Source organism: Oikopleura dioica, chromosome 1 (genome assembly GCF_907165135.1).
Source record: "Oikopleura dioica chromosome 1, OKI2018_I68_1.0, whole genome shotgun sequence".
NCBI lineage: Eukaryota > Metazoa > Chordata > Appendicularia > Copelata > Oikopleuridae > Oikopleura > Oikopleura dioica.
In genome coordinates this window covers 7,238,250-7,252,840 of record NC_137291.1, presented here as the reverse complement: position 1 = coordinate 7,252,840, position 14,591 = coordinate 7,238,250, and the positions used below count along the sequence as shown (strand labels likewise).

At 41.5% G+C, this 14,591-nt stretch overlaps 5 protein-coding genes across 7 annotated transcripts; 4 read left to right on the top strand and 1 right to left on the bottom strand.

Moving 5' to 3' along the window:
* Positions 1 to 11: 11 nt before the first annotated feature.
* LOC145712339 (uncharacterized) lies at positions 12 to 3,472 on the top strand. 2 transcript variants are annotated; one of them, XR_014135218.1, is made up of 13 exons: positions 12 to 87; positions 129 to 287; positions 329 to 419; positions 463 to 557; positions 648 to 785; positions 831 to 1,029; positions 1,095 to 1,179; positions 1,265 to 1,408; positions 1,517 to 1,685; positions 2,016 to 2,069; positions 2,115 to 2,301; positions 2,392 to 2,687; positions 2,830 to 2,970. XR_014135218.1 is itself a non-coding variant. In XM_081790019.1 (12 exons), exons 1-12 carry the CDS (start codon positions 35 to 37, stop codon positions 3,112 to 3,114), a joined length of 1,659 nt encoding a protein of 552 aa, XP_081646145.1. In that variant the 5' UTR covers positions 12 to 34; the 3' UTR covers positions 3,115 to 3,472. The 2 variants fall into 2 exon arrangements, 1 of the variants encoding a protein (XP_081646145.1); XM_081790019.1 differs by lacking the exon at positions 2,392 to 2,687 and having other exon boundaries at positions 2,830 to 3,472.
* A 35-nt stretch (positions 3,473 to 3,507) lies between these two features.
* On the top strand, positions 3,508 to 6,986 carry LOC145704270 (putative phosphoglycerate kinase). Its single transcript, XM_081781723.1, has 8 exons — positions 3,508 to 3,663; positions 3,722 to 3,781; positions 3,824 to 4,283; positions 4,331 to 4,571; positions 4,791 to 5,002; positions 5,184 to 5,510; positions 6,465 to 6,612; positions 6,654 to 6,986. Exons 3-8 carry the CDS (start codon positions 4,203 to 4,205, stop codon positions 6,884 to 6,886), a joined length of 1,242 nt encoding a protein of 413 aa, XP_081637849.1. The 5' UTR covers positions 3,508 to 3,663; positions 3,722 to 3,781; positions 3,824 to 4,202; the 3' UTR covers positions 6,887 to 6,986.
* On the bottom strand, positions 5,573 to 6,360 carry LOC145704342 (uncharacterized). The gene is made up of 6 exons (XM_081781797.1): positions 6,283 to 6,360; positions 6,146 to 6,241; positions 6,036 to 6,103; positions 5,900 to 5,986; positions 5,689 to 5,860; positions 5,573 to 5,647 (listed from the first exon to the last, which is right to left on the bottom strand). The coding sequence occupies exons 1-6, from the start codon at positions 6,309 to 6,311 to the stop codon at positions 5,608 to 5,610; spliced, it is 492 nt and encodes a 163-aa protein (XP_081637923.1). The 5' UTR covers positions 6,312 to 6,360; the 3' UTR covers positions 5,573 to 5,607.
* Positions 6,987 to 7,162: 176 nt separating the features above from the next.
* Positions 7,163 to 9,083, top strand: LOC145704322 (palmitoyltransferase ZDHHC3-like). The gene is made up of 7 exons (XM_081781775.1): positions 7,163 to 7,311; positions 7,350 to 7,487; positions 7,697 to 7,828; positions 7,903 to 8,080; positions 8,317 to 8,465; positions 8,512 to 8,594; positions 8,674 to 9,083. The coding sequence occupies exons 1-7, from the start codon at positions 7,212 to 7,214 to the stop codon at positions 8,728 to 8,730; spliced, it is 837 nt and encodes a 278-aa protein (XP_081637901.1). The 5' UTR covers positions 7,163 to 7,211; the 3' UTR covers positions 8,731 to 9,083.
* Positions 9,084 to 9,552: 469 nt separating this feature from the next.
* Positions 9,553 to 13,300, top strand: LOC145712213 (uncharacterized). Of its 2 annotated transcripts, none has more exons than XM_081789901.1 (10): positions 9,553 to 9,864; positions 10,022 to 10,457; positions 10,502 to 10,691; positions 10,761 to 10,846; positions 10,891 to 11,182; positions 11,323 to 11,421; positions 11,502 to 11,950; positions 11,996 to 12,251; positions 12,294 to 12,411; positions 12,516 to 13,300. In XM_081789901.1, the coding sequence occupies exons 1-10, from the start codon at positions 9,625 to 9,627 to the stop codon at positions 12,561 to 12,563; spliced, it is 2,214 nt and encodes a 737-aa protein (XP_081646027.1). In that variant the 5' UTR covers positions 9,553 to 9,624; the 3' UTR covers positions 12,564 to 13,300. The 2 variants fall into 2 exon arrangements, with proteins under 2 accessions (XP_081646027.1, XP_081646035.1); XM_081789909.1 differs by having other exon boundaries at positions 9,558 to 9,828.
* The last annotated feature ends 1,291 nt before the right edge of the window (positions 13,301 to 14,591 follow it).

Here is a 14,591-nt window from a genome sequence, read left to right as displayed (position 1 = left end):
GGTCAACAATTTTTGTCTTTTAGACTGGTGATGAATGGATAATGATTCTTTTGTAAGCCCATACTTTTCAGTACAGCAGAACTTCAAGTAAGTACCGTCAAATTGACAGAGAAAAAACTCTTCTGTAGAAACTTATCGGTTCAATATCCACCAGTCGGTCGCGCCAGGCAAAATTACTACTCAGAAACCGGCTCAGCTCGCCCAAGACGAAACAGCGCCGGGGGAGACCTTTCTGATCATATATCCAAACTTATCGCTGAAAACGCGTCTATAGTCGGCAATCAAAAGTAAGTGAACACATCACTATCTCCTTATTTCAACTTTTTAGCGCGAAATCAAGTTCCAAACCTTCTGACAGGAAGCGCGTGACGAAGGGACCATGGCGTTATGACGAGCGAATTCAGCAGCTTGGCTACCAAGTAAGCTGATTATTTAATCTGAGAATTCATCGATAATTCTAAGCCAAATTCTTCCGGTCCCTCACGAAGTCAAGCCTCGAAAGTAAGAAGAAACTCACTTCCTGTCCAGCCTATTGGATTTACTCGAGATATTTTAAGGTAAATGCCAACTATAAGCGATAAATATACAGTATACTATAGTAAATATATAGTGAATGACTCAGCTTATAAGAGATAATGTTTTCCCAGACCATATCCAGCGCACGATTTTCCTCAGCGAGCAGTTAAAAGACGAGCTTCTCTTCCTACAGCTCCAGCTTTCTCAATGGCACAAAATAGTCAACAGAATAACGAGATTTCTTGGCGAGTCAATATGCCTAGCAGCAGGTAAGCGATTCAAATATATTCTCCCGCGACGAAATCTACGTTTAGTTTCGCCCAACAAGCATCTCGACCAAGCGTCATCTGCGAAAACCCAATCTACCGATCAAACAAACGCGAGCAAGAAAAACAATCGGAAGAACCGATGAATGTCGACAACAAGTCAGATGACGAAGATGAAGACATCATCGTTGTCGATGAAGAGGAGGCTCCTCAAAGATACGACTCTGCGCCAACCTTCCCCGTTCAGGTTTTTTTTACATTTGAAAACGAAAGAATACAAAGATCAATACGTTTCATAACGTTTTCTTCTAGGGAATGTCTTCGATGGATCATCCAATGTCGGTGATCAAATCCATTCAAATACCTTCTGAAGACAATCAGATGCTCTCTTCTTCAGGTTCCATGTTTTTCTATCAAAAGCTGTAACTTGTCTTTGAGCAATTAATATTCATGTTTTCGCTGATGATAACGGGTAAATTTAGCATATCAAGATCAATCTCAAAGTTCAAAAAATCATGTTTCATCGGCGAAAAGTGGTCTCAACGCAGAAGTAATAAGTGCGTTACAGGAGGTCGAATATCGCGCGAAAAAAACGGCAGAAAACTGCAACACAAATGAAAGCTCCCGTGAGTTCAAACATATTCTTTAGGTCAAGCTCCTTTTTTCTGTGCTTCAATAAAATATGAAAATTTTTGAATCTTGTTTTCGTTAATTTGTTAAAGCTGTTTAACTAGAGGACGCCGGAACAGTGAATTTCGTCGGCGACGGAGCAGCGCGAAAGCCTGTTCTGTTCAACCCTATCCCGGATGGTCAGGGTGCAACGGCTACTACAGTTCCCGATGCGGAAATAGGCAGCGATGATGAAGATACTCGCCCCTACAAGTGCAATCATTGTAATAAAGGATCGGATTCTACAGAGACGCATCTTCAAGGGACAAGTAATTTCATAGCTTATTTTTGAAGCCAGACTTTCTTTCTTTTCCATACTACAGTGCAGTGCGATTTTCCATGACTTGAGTCCGATCGTCATGAGACGGCGCTTTTTCTTTAAGAAATACGGCAAAAAAGCAGAATATTCAAATAGGAATAAGTAAGTCGTTAAGCTTAAATACAGTGCTCCGTTTCCGAGGATTACTCGCCGAATTTTGGTCGAAACGTCTATTCAAAATTTCAGAGCACTGGCTAAATACAGTTAAACTAGAGAGAGCACACCAGTAGATAATCCACTGAAGGTTTCCGAATTTCTGGCCATCTTGCTCGCCACATGAAATCAGACACACATTTGAGGTAACCAGGCGAACCCGTTTCCGTGCTAAACGAAAAATAACCTAGACGGATGCAAGAACTCGCTGAGTTACAAGGAGGGAGCCTCTTTGAAGCTCAGCAGAGGAGGCGCTTCAACGACGAGCCCACCCATTTCGATGAAATTGCTAAGGATATCCCACAATCAAGCGCCATGCAACTGCCGATACCACTCCCTGTTCAGCCACCAGTTCCTTTTAATCCGGCTGCTCTTCAGGTCAAGGTCTTCTTCTATCTATAAATGCGCAAAAACGTCCATACCTATCATTTCACACGCCCCTAAAACATCCGAATGACCATAAAAAAGACTGCCTTATTGCAAAGTCACCTTCAAAATTTGACTCAGCCGCCATATGCCCGCTCGTTGCATAATTCCTGTGAAGGGATACAAAAAAGTTCACCGCGAAAATCCCAAGAATCCGGTTTCCGGGCTTGGAATTGAAACTTTCTTCGAGCAACAAATTTTGAGCCAGAGATTTTATCGTGCGAATTTTATATCCTTCTATATGCGAGAACCAAATGCTCTCTGATGAGGAAGATGAAGAGAGCCAGCAGCAGCGTAAATTTAGATGTGATATTTGTGATATTGCCTTCAGATTTCAGGTATTTTTCAGCGGAGGTAGTCTTAGTATGACTGTAACAGTAGTTGCCTGTATGCGAAAGTAGAATATTCTCGTCAAAAAATGTTCTTTTGGTGATTATTTTTGACAATTTTTATTCTTAAATTTGAAAACCTTGCTTGAAGGGTCATTTGGATCGGCACAAACGCTCGACCGCCCATTTGAGCATGCTCGAAGTGGGCGGCCCTGGCATCGTTCCCCAACAAGTTGCAACTGTGAGTGAGATTGACTCGCCGCCACCCCCGCCATCATCGCACCAAGTTTTCATCCGACGAGCGCTAGAAAACGCCACGCTGCAATCGCATTTTGGGCATTTGCCCTGGGCGGCACCGCCTATTCAGCGCACTCCTCCTTCAACTTCCGTCGGCTTCGTCAATCACATCGATCCACCTTCACCTTCATCCCCATAACCTACGAGCTTTTATCTCTCAAGTCTGGCTCTTATCTAAATTCTCAAAAGTTGTTATTTATCTTTCAATTATTGATGCATCGATTTCTTCATTCGACAGTTTCTTTTATTTGTGTTCAAAAATTTCAGTTGTTCAAAACTCACTTTTTTCTTATCGGTTTACTATTTATGCCTGTTCTTATCTACCATATTGTACCAGTGCCCAATGTAGGGTGTAAGAATTGATCTTATTCTTCCGTTTTCTTGGGCTGATGAGGGCAGTCCTCAAGATTTTTGTTAAAAAAATTAATTTATTCTGCTCCGATTCTGAATGTTCCTCACCTTTTCTCCCTTTTGGTTCCATATATTTTGCAAGAAATTTCAAATATAATTCGTGTTGTTGGTTAATATCATTTTCTTTAGGTCGAAAGGTTAAAAAATGTCGAAGTTGTTGGCATTTCTTGGGCTTGTCTTGATGGGACACGCAGCCATATCTGTCGGTCAATTTAGAGGAATTATGAAAGAAAGAGGAGAGGCAGATTTCAATATTCCTTTTGATATCATTCTAGAGGTAGCTTCAAGTCTAATTTCATTTTGATTAATGATTCATTAATAATGAACAACTTCAGTGCCTTGTTGGGATGGTTATTGCGAGCTTTGGTTACATCATCGGACTCAACCCCTACGAAGTATTTCTAGTCCTCTTTTTCTTATATTAAACTTCCGTTCAGGACATTTCCTCTGACAGCTCTTTATCCGCCAAACCCATCGAAGCGCTTCTCTACCGCCCAGGCTTCTACTCCCGCGTTTCACGACGATTTGGTTACTTTGAAGACGAATAAGACAATTAAATTTAGACTGGAAATAATTTTGTACACTGCGCTCTTAAAAATTACATGTTCCTCTTCTTTCGTCGAAAATTCGCACTCTCTTCAAAATTCATGTTGTATAACACTCGCCCTCTGATTGCAAACGATTATGCAATAGCCACACTGATCCGTGTGCCTCGCTTATAAAATCGTTGAAGCTAGAACTGAAGAGCTTTAGAAATCAAATAAAAATCGAAAAGAACCCACATCTGCGAGAGTTGTATTTCAGAGAATTTCAAAAATGGCAAAGCTTTCGACCAAAGATTTGGCCCTGAGCGGCAAGCGAGTTGTTATGCGAGTGGATTTTAACGTCCCCATGAAGGTGAGTCTTATATGTTTCCAACAGCAAAGCCGAACGTCTTTTTCCAGGAAGGAAAAATCACAAACAACCAGCGAATCGCTGCCGCCGTTCCGACAATTCAGTACGCTTTGGATCAGGGCGCTACATCTGTTGTGCTCATGTCGCATTTGGGACGACCAGATGGACGAAAACAGGCGAAATTCACACTCGCTCCAGTTGCAGAGGAGCTCAAGGCTCTTCTCAACCGAGATGTTCAGTTTATTGATGATTGTGTCTCTTCCCAGGCCTTAGAAGCTACTGCTGCTCCAGGTAAAGAATTATGATCAAAAATTTTATAAGTTTGCACTCATTTAACCATAAAATCTTTTGGCGATGAGACACCATCAACATTTTTTTTAATTTATATTGAATCATTTAATCTCTTACTTTCCGGACCTGAGCATAGACCTAGGAGAGATACAGCACTGTTCATCCAGTTTGACAGCTAGACAACTCTTACCCTTATAAAAGATAACAATCTATCCCTAGCTGCTGGCTCCGTTATTCTCCTCGAAAATGTCCGATTCTACGCGGAGGAAGAAGGAAAAGGCGTTTCCGAAATTGGTGGAAAATTTAAGCCAAGCGCTGAGGCGATATCCGATTTCCGCTCCAAACTTTCCAAACATGGCGATGTCTTTGTATCCGATGCTTTTGGCTGTGCCCATCGGGCTCATTCTAGTGTCGTTGGCATTGCTCACGAGGTAAGATTTTGAAATGGAATTTTGATCCGCCTGTTATCCTGAAGTATTCCTTATAAAAAAATTTGTCGTTCACAAGTGATCCGAGACGTCTAGAATCAGAAAACAGTCCTCCTCCTGCGGTTTTTCGAAATACCACCCGAATTAAAATGCCTGATTTCCGTCTGAAAACTTTCCTTTTCAGCAACGCGCAGCTGGCCTTCTCATGGACAAGGAACTTTCTTACTTTGCCAAGGCTCTTGACAATCCTGAACGACCATTTTTGGCGATTCTTGGTGGCGCAAAAGTTCAGGACAAGATTCAACTGATCGAGAACTTGCTGGAAAAGGTCGACTCGATGATTATTGGCGGCGGAATGGCCTTTACTTTCCAGAAGGTTTTGGCGAACATGGAAATCGGAGGATCCCTCTTTGATGAAGATGGAGCCAAGATTGTCCCCAAGTTGATGGAAAAAGCGAAGGCTCGAGGAGTCAAGATTGTTCTCCCGACTGACTTCGTTACTGCTGATAAGGTAAATTTAAGACACGGGATTTATAAAAAGGGATTCATTCTTACAGACGAAAAAAGGGTGTTACAGATTGGAATAATTCTTGGCGCGCTCAGTAGTTTCATTTTTCGATCGGTTTTGAGCCTTCATCAGCTTCGAAGCTAATAAAAGTTTTAACACGTTCATATATTTTTTATCTTACCTATCAGGAATGCCCGTATCATCCGTATCTCGAAATTCGAGAATTTCCACTCGGTCAAAATTTACTGATTTATTCGAGCTGGAAGATTTTAGCGTGTTGTGAGAGCCACGTCGACTTCGTGTATTATTGTTATCTTGATTTTCCTCGGTTTCGCCTGTTTCCTTTCCATTTTCTATAAAACTTTTCTCGTATTTATTGAGCAAGTTGTTACCTTGGACTGCTGAAATAAGCGTCAAGAGAGCAGCTTTAGGCAAAAGAGGCACTGCTGGACGATTCGAGCAAGCAATAGCTTCATCGACTAAAATGCTAAAGTTGACAGTTTCGATGCAAAAGATGTCATCCTTTACCATTGTTAGCTTCAGTAGTAATCGGTATCATACATCCTAAGGACTCGACGTGTTCCCTCGATTTCCGCCTAAATCAATAATAACAAACTCGTGTTGAGAATTTCGCACACCTCAGATCGATTAAACTTGTGACTTCCGAGGACACTTCCTCTTCTTCGTCAGAGCTACCAAAGAATTTCGCGATGCGGCTTCGTCGCGCATGAACACTATTTTACAGTCTTGCTTACTGTAAGATTCAGTTGCATACCTTGAAGATACTCTGCGCGGATTATTCATTAGTTAAAATTTTTTTCAAGACATCATTGATTCGTTTAACGTCCGAAACTCGGCGACCCATTTTCATCCCATGATTATTTCTGTAAAGAAAACCGTATCTAGAAAATACCCATCTTGCCGGTAGAATCGCCGGGTTTTCAACGGAATATTTAGTTTACTGAAGACGCAGCCGTTGGAAACGCAACCGTCGAGTCAGGTGTTCCAGCTGGCTGGATGGGCCTGGATGTAGGACCGGAATCCAGTAAGGCATTTTCCGCTGTCATTGCCGAAGCAAAAACGATCGTGTGGAACGGCCCGGCTGGTAAATTTCCATTTCTTATATTTTCGTTTATTTCTTTTCAGGTGTTTTCGAATTTGAAAACTTCGCTAAAGGAACCAAATCGATGATGGACGCTGTTGTTGCTGCCACTGAAACTGGAGTCACCACCATCATTGGTGGTGGAGATACCGCTACTTGCGCCAAGAAATTCAACACTGTGGACAAAGTCAGCCACGTATCGACTGGAGGTGGAGCTTCCCTCGAACTCCTCGAAGGCAAAGACCTTCCAGGAGTTTCCATCCTCTCTGATGCCTAAATTGAGGAGTTCTGAATTCTGTTGAACGACTGTTTTAAGTTATTTATATGTTCCCTGTTTTGTCCTGTTTCCGCCAGAAATTACAATTGCCAAAAATTTGTGTTATGAAATTCGTGTCTGCCAGACAGTGTTATAAAAAAAGTTCTGTAGTCAAATCTATTTATTCAATTCAAAACCCATATATATTCGTTCAAGCAGTATAATGAGTCATTAACCATTATAATACCAATAAGAGAATTCTTTCAATAAGCAAAATTTCAAGAAGAGTCCTTGTTGATTTCAATTTTTTTTCTTTTGAAGAAATCGTATCGGCAAATCGTCAAAGATGGCGGCGGGTGGGTGGAGGCGCTTACCCGTTGTCGGGCGAGTGTGGCTGGTTACCGATTGTTGTGGCTTAGTTTGCGCTTGTATGACTTGGGGCCTCGGTAAGAAACGAAGATGAACCGTCGATGATCTTTTTCAGTGGCTTTTGGGCTCTACGCTTTCCTCGTACTTTTCTTCATCCCTTCTCAGTGGAGCATCAGTCTATTTATCGACACCATTCTCTTCAATTCGTTTGCTGCTTTAGCCCTCCTATCGCATTTTAAAGCTATGACTTCAGGTTTGTTTTCATCACAGACTATGATTCGGGTTTTGATGGTCAGAACTTCTGACTCAGCAGGCATTATAATTTTCCGTCAGAAAATACCTAAAGTCGGGGAAACTAGTCATAAAAATCAAGATGCGCTCTAGACTGGAAGAACTAATCATAATCCCGCAGTCATAGACGACCAACATATAGGGTTCTTGAATCATTTTGCACATCTTTAGATCCGGGTGTTTGCCCAAAAATCGAGCTTACGCCAGAGTCCGTGCGAGATGCGAAGACGAGACCTGATCAAGTCATTTATAAATGTCAAAAATGCAAATCTATCAAGCCGGAAAGAGCTCACCACTGCTCTGGTAAGAAACAAGGAAAAATATGCTTACTCGTTGAAAACAGCCTCAAATTTCAAACCGATTTGATTTACTTTTAGTTTGTGGAAAATGTGTAATGAAAATGGACCATCACTGCCCTTGGGTTAACAATTGCGTTGGCGAATCCAATCAAAAATTCTTCGTCTTATTTTGTTTTTATATTATGATGATGAGCGGCTATGCCCTGTTCATGGCCGTGCGGAAAACGATCATGTGCGTGGAGATGAAATGGCAGGATAGAGCTTAAATAATTTTTTTCTGTACAATTCCTGTCTGACGGTCAGACTCTGACCTACATAATTTAATCTATCTAAAAGGAGACTTCGTTCCTCGATTTCATCATTCCGTGATGCACGAGATTTCCTTCAAGGTCTCAGTCTCTGACTCAGTGTAAGCCTCTGTTTTTTCCTCTCTGTGGCAGACAAAATCTCGTGACAGGAAGTCACATGAATAACTCTATCCTCCAAACAGGACTGCACGTATCTTACTCCACCAGTCGCCGTCATAGTCACCCTTATCCTCTGTTTCGAAGCCCTCCTCTTCCTGCTCTTCACTGCGATCATGTTTTGCACTCAGCTCCACAGCATTTCCGTGGACGAAACGGGCATCGAACAGCTCAAGGGTAAGATAGAAATATTTATCATCGTCGTGGAAATATATTCTTGAAGGAGAGAAGAATCTTGGAGGCAACAGCAGATCTGCCAATTTTAGAAATGTATTTGGCAAGGGACCAGCTATTTACTGGATGTTGGGACGGGTCACTTATCAATTTCAGTCATTGATAATGAGCATTAATGAGTCATTAATAAACTTATGATGACCCGGAAAAGCCTTGTTATGAACCAAAGAAGCCTAAACACCATGGACCAGATTCCTACCTAGTCTAGCAAGAAGATTCAACCGATTCAACCTTCATTCAACACTTTCTAAAACCAGTCCAACTTCGCTACCAATCGTGAAAGAAAACGAGTTTCCCGCTTCTAACTTACAACTTAGATAAATTTAGTATTTCACACGAGAATTTCTTCAAAATCTTGAAAATTCATTCAAATCATGTCTCAACTTACTCCCCAAAGCTGATGATAAATCCTCCTAATTTCCTTCCTTATCTGTATAAAAATACTATTTCAACGATGCAATATAAAAATGATGATTTTTATCTTTTCTCGCATGATTTCCTTTTGTTTCTGTACAATATTATTAAGTTTATATTTTAATTAAACATAAACAGTTGTTTCTGGCTGTGAGATTATTCCTTTTTACTACTGGGAGAACATTAAGTCTCTGAAAAAAAGGTTGAAAAAGGGTTGGAATTGATACTGCCCCAGGGCCAGCTAAAAAGTTCTTTTTTGAGAAATGACTTGTTGAAGACATTTTTTGACTGTTTTTTGACAGTATTAAAGGGAATCCAGTTTGAGGAGGGTTTTGATTGATCGATAGTCTTATCTTTATATTTGTATAATTATATATTGTTATTTGCATATTGTAGCGGCGTTGCCTGAGGGAAGTTATGATGGGAATGGGGCCAAATTCGCGAAATGCACTTAACCAAGGCCGAGCTTTTCTTAGTACTGTCTAAGTAAATCAATCAGAGAAAGTTTTACGAAAAAAATACGTTTTTAGTCTGAAATGTAAGTTTTCCTCCTTGATTTCAGTAGAACTTTTGGTGTTCAATGATGTTCTGGAGAAGGGGAGGGATTATTCGATGTTCTATTTGTTTGTCGAAAACCCTATGTTAGTTCAGTTTCAGTCAGTTTTTTACTTGATAGAATGCTTCCAAAATGAACGGTGTTAGAAATCTTTCGGAATCGGATTCGGAAATCTACGGACTTGCTCCTTCAACTACCCTTAATCACGACTTTTTCCATCGGAGCCACAATTCAGGCCACGATACTGCCACTATTTACTGCGGCAACGATGAGCCAGATGGATGCTCCACCGCGGAAGAGACGATTATTGTGGTGAAAGATTCGAAAAACGGGGAGGTCCGCTCTATTCGAGATCGATCCATGCACCGAGAAGTAAAAACATCATTCCGTTCCATTTTTTCGCGCATTTATTATTTGGTGTTCTTTGGTGAATGTACTCGGTGTCATTTTTTAATTATAGAAGGCTTACTAGTAGAGTTCTACTGAAGAGCTGACCAGTATTGTCCTTGTTTTTAAAGACTTTGTTCAGTATAAGAAAATTCATCATCAACTGCACACTGGCTTCGAGAATGGCCCAGGACATCAGATGAAGCCTTCGCATACGAAACCAATGTCGACGGAAGATCACAACAGCCGCCCATTTATCCTCAACTTTGCCGGATGCCATGCTGGCTCTCCTACGATCGATTCGATGTCCGACTCGGATGGAGACGATTCTTTCTCGCCAGCCAGTTCAAAGACACCGGAAATGATCGTCGAAGAAGATCACATCGAGCTCGAGGATTTTCCAGAAGTCCTTGATGAATTTGAGAACTCGCGCCAAAGAGCTCCTAGTCCTCCTAAATCTCCCCCAGCCACGCCAGATGTCGAAATGGAAAATCTTAATGAGGATTCAAATTCGACTACTTTCGACGAAGCGCTTCAAAACTTTCCAGCAACTCATAATCGTACTCGCCAACGGAAAGGTAAAAGACTTTCTAAAAGTTCGGATTAATGATTCATTTTGAAGCTGCGTTTCGAAAAAAGGAAACCATCACTCAATTCCAATCTCGTGAGGCTCGTCTGGAAGAAGCATTAAAAGCCAGACAAAGAATTCTCGAAGATAGTCAGTGCATCTCTGAAGGTGCGGTTAATCCGCTGACTAAGAGTCTACTCGTCCTTTCTGGCGACAGACACGGGCCTTTTGTGGGACGACCAAAGTAAGTATCATGATGAAAGTTCACCAAGACAGATGGTCGATTTTCAACCATTTTTAATCCGCTTTTCAGCATAATCCGTCCTTCACCCTCACTTTATCCTGTTGACCAAGATGCGCGAGTTGAGCTACGGAAATGGACTGTGCCTTCCTTATCAGGTAACATTTCCATTTAAAAAATCTTCTTTTCAAAAAGTCACAAGATCTCAACGTGAATCTTCGCGTCCCACCAACTACCCTCCAAATCTCCGTGTTGGACATCGAGCCCGCCCAATTCGCCGCCGATTTCTCGGAAAAGGAACACGAGACCCCATCGTCATCTCGTTCCCGAGTCGCTCCTGTTGCCGGAGAAATGAGCCGGGCTGATATTCGAAGGCGAACGGAGGAAGCGATTAGGAGAAACGAGGAAAGAAAAATTGAAAAAGAAATGCGTCTTCAAGCAAGAAGGGATAAAAAAGCGGGTCTAACGCCCAAACCAGTCAAGAAAAGAAACATGTAAGTGATCATTTTGAGCCTTGCTTATAGCTGAATCACACGGGATATTCCGCCTTTTTTCTTCTACAAGGGAACAAGGAAAAGTCTTCCCTAGTTACTATCTTATGGGTCAAAAGTTATGGTAACGTGTACATCTTTAGCCCATCTGAACCGTCTCCAAGCCATTTGCCTCATGAAACGAATCCATCGACTTCAGATGTTTTTGCGACGCCGTCAGCCCCACGTGCAAGGGGGAAAAAGTAAGTGGACGTAAATACTCCCCATATCTACTGCAAAAAATACTATTTATGGAAGGTCGCGGCCCTCATCATCTTTTTAGGAAAAGAAAAGGCCGACCCAAACGACTGGAATTCGCCAAAACAGCCGCTGCACAGTCGGTCGAGTCCCCCAGAAAGCATCCTAAAATATCATCTACATATGAGACGAGGATGGTCGATGATCTGGAGGACGAGCTGGCCCTGGCGTTGCGGAAAAATGACATTCGTTCAGAAGATATTTCCGACAGCTTGCGCCGCTTTTCGAATCCGCGAAGATCGAGTTCGCCAGTGGATGAGATTTTCCCAGAAGCCAGCTTGGATTCAGACGATGATGATTCTAACCCTCGCAACTCTATTCCAGGAGAAGTTAACTACGATACAGTCGTTTTCAACTCGATACTCGATCATGTCCGTACTAACAAACTCTCGCCCTCTAAACCTCGATCGCGGAAAAGATCCTCGAAAAAGAGAAACAATTCCAGTTGCGCCAGTTCCAGCTCCAGTAGTACCAGTATTATTTCAAAGAAAATAAACACGTATTCATGATATTTTTAAGCTGTTCAAACTAAAGAAACTCAATCAAATAAAGACCTGTCAGTAACTGCATCGGACTCTTCTCTCTCCCAACATCAGTGGGGCTTTGTAGCGAAGGAAAATGTGATCAGTCAAGATATTTTGGAGGACAGTTGGAGGATGTTCACGAAGCAGGTGAACTTCAAGCCCATAGATGCAAAAACCACAAGCGGATCGCCGCTGAAAAATCAGACTAAGCTCAGAAGACTTTCAAAAGAAGCTGATGCCGATGCTTTCGAGTATGTACAAAAGTAATTTTATTACTATTCAATAATTTTTAGCCAAAAAGTCCCTGACCGTGCAGCCGTCCTCCCATCCAGCTCTAAAATGAGTTGTCCCGCCTCGAAATCCCCACCCGCCGACATTCAATTGCCCGATAGTTCAAAAATTCTGCCAACCGTAAGTCCACTCAATCCACTCTTCTGCGATCCGCTATAAAACTGCCCGTGCTGCTTGTTTGTTTACACGTTGTTGGAGCATAAAAATGTTGATGATTTTTTAAGGGCATGCCACCTCGTCGGAGTTCACTTCGCTCAAAATCCAACAGCTAGCGACCCGGAAAGATTGGGAAAAGAATAACGAAGACAGATTATTTCTTACCGTTCACTCCAGCTCAAAATTCACCTCGTTCGGCTTTGTACTAATATTATTGATATTTTATTTTAGTCTCTAAGGACTTCCTCTTACTACCTATTTATATGCATTTTTATCATTTTAAAGCTCAACCCTTCCTACACTTTCTGAATCACCTTTATTCCTTTTCATATCAGAAAGGTAAGGGGTCGACATTGATTGCTTTTGAAGTGTCTTCTCCTTAAGGGTGTCCCCAACGATTTTTTTGAAACAGGATCAACTTTGAGTTAATAATTCTACTAATCGGGTAGTTTTCACATAAAAAATCAATTTGAATATTATTATTTTGACCCTTCTTTCTGCATTAATCGAAACCGATTTTGTAGATTTTGATCAGTTAATCCCCTACCGCCGCTTCAAAGAAGGTCGACTTCTGTAATCTCGGGTAACTTTGAGATCGTTTTTCTCGAAATCTACTCGTTCAAATTTCAAATTTCGAGAAGAATTATGTTGCTTGAACACTTCTCTCTGCATTAATCGAGACAGATTTTTTATAATTATATCAAATGCATATATAAATATACAATATATAGAATGATGATTTTAACAAAATTTGAACCAAATTTGAGTCACCGAATTAGACAGTCTCGGCCTCGATCGTTGGGGACACCCTTAATTTGGAGTATCTTTGTAAGAGCTATCGAAGCTCTTGACCCTAAAGCAGACCGAAAACCAAAAGTCGCACCGCCTTGAAGCTCAATAAGTATCGTCATTATTATTTTTCCTCCGTGATGACATCGCGGACATTTTCCATTTTCTGCCCTTTTATTTTAATTATTTATCATTAACTGTTGCCGCTTTACGATTGTAATGTCGCCTCTGCTCCCAAACTGGACAGTGTTGAATACAGAATCGCAGTACAGAAGTTTTCGTTGTGTTATTAATGATGTAACACTCCCCGTTTCTTTTGGAAGTGTTACTCGTAGCTAACTCAAGAGATGATGATTTTTCTGGGCATGGAAGCAGCATCCGCCAGGCTTTTGCCAGCTTTATATATTCCACAACGCATGTGATGCTTACAAAATTCTAAGTAACATTTGAATATTATGAACTCAAGTTAGAATCTTCTTTTGACATGATAGAATGTAGTGAAACTCTTGAGAACGGCCCAAGCTTATCCTTCTACTTACAGTCCGTAGACACTTTCTAAATTCGTTCTTAAAAAACCGTTTCTTTCTAAAGTCGGACAAATGAAAGTGCTCAAAACATCCTTTTCATTTTTCGTTTTGTCAGCAGGTTGATGCGTTTCTTCCGGCTTTGCGCCGCGTTCCTTGCAGAGGCTTAGCGGCTCGGAATGTTTCCAGCTTGATGCGCAAATCCGAGTAGATCGTGACCGCAATTCGATGTTTATCGTCCGTTTACCGGCCGCGTGGTGACAATTTCATGGGAGCTCAAGCAATCAGATGGCCGACTTTTTTGGTGCACCTGTGCGGCAGAGGTGGAGCTCGAGGGACTCAGCACTAGAATCTAGCAGTATAAAAGCACCATTGCAGGAGAATTCTAGCATCAAAAATCGATTCAGCAATCCTTTCAACCTTTTCGGTCGACAGAGCTCGCTTCGAATTCTAGAGCATTTATGAAACCGCTTCCTCAGTGCTTCGATAAGTTGACAGAAATTTAAACGCTTATTGAAGAACTGCAGGTGGTGGATTTATTTTTGCCAAAAGCTACTTTTTCTAACAGAGATTCAAGAGATTTCCGATTTTACACAGGTCACACCATTTTGAAAATTGACAGTAATAGGCCCTACCTGTCTTTTCTCCGATAAGCTACTGAAATAAGGCTATTGAAGAATTGCAGGTGGTGGACCTGCTTCTGCAAAAAGCGACAGAAAAGAGAGATGTCAGAGATTCTCCTCGTTGATTCCCTATTTGCCATCTAATATTCTTCTTTACTATTTCGTTGAAATTTCGAGTATTGAAGAATTGCAGGTGGTGGATAGCGGC

Bases quoted from the DNA above. Each gene is read 5' to 3' on its own strand.
- LOC145704342 (XM_081781797.1), bottom strand. From the start codon at position 6,311: ATGAATAATCCGCGCAGAGTATCTTCAAG. The intron at 6,104-6,145 runs GTGTGCGAAATT...TTATTGATTTAG, and splicing joins ACAAGTTTAATCGATCTGAG to GCGGAAATCGAGGGAACACG. The intron at 5,648-5,688 runs GTAAGATAAAAA...AACTTTTATTAG, and splicing joins GATACGGGCATTCCTGATAG to CTTCGAAGCTGATGAAGGCT.
- LOC145704270 (XM_081781723.1), top strand. From the start codon at position 4,203: ATGGCAAAGCTTTCGACCAAAGATTTGGCCCTGAGCGGCAAGCGAGTT. The intron at 4,572-4,790 runs GTAAAGAATTAT...ATCTATCCCTAG, and splicing joins AGAAGCTACTGCTGCTCCAG to CTGCTGGCTCCGTTATTCTC. The intron at 5,511-6,464 runs GTAAATTTAAGA...CGGAATATTTAG, and splicing joins ACTTCGTTACTGCTGATAAG to TTTACTGAAGACGCAGCCGT.
- LOC145704322 (XM_081781775.1), top strand. From the start codon at position 7,212: ATGGCGGCGGGTGGGTGGAGGCGCTTACCCGTTGTCGGGCGAGTGTGG. The intron at 7,829-7,902 runs GTAAGAAACAAG...ATTTACTTTTAG, and splicing joins AAGAGCTCACCACTGCTCTG to TTTGTGGAAAATGTGTAATG. The intron at 8,466-8,511 runs GTAAGATAGAAA...ATATTCTTGAAG, and splicing joins GGGCATCGAACAGCTCAAGG to GAGAGAAGAATCTTGGAGGC.
- LOC145712339 (XM_081790019.1), top strand. From the start codon at position 35: ATGGATAATGATTCTTTTGTAAGCCCATACTTTTCAGTACAGCAGAAC. The intron at 420-462 runs GTAAGCTGATTA...GATAATTCTAAG, and splicing joins TTCAGCAGCTTGGCTACCAA to CCAAATTCTTCCGGTCCCTC. The intron at 1,180-1,264 runs GTTCCATGTTTT...GGGTAAATTTAG, and splicing joins TCAGATGCTCTCTTCTTCAG to CATATCAAGATCAATCTCAA.
- LOC145712213 (XM_081789901.1), top strand. From the start codon at position 9,625: ATGAACGGTGTTAGAAATCTTTCGGAATCGGATTCGGAAATCTACGGA. The intron at 10,847-10,890 runs GTAACATTTCCA...AAAAGTCACAAG, and splicing joins GACTGTGCCTTCCTTATCAG to ATCTCAACGTGAATCTTCGC. The intron at 11,183-11,322 runs GTAAGTGATCAT...GTACATCTTTAG, and splicing joins CCAGTCAAGAAAAGAAACAT to CCCATCTGAACCGTCTCCAA.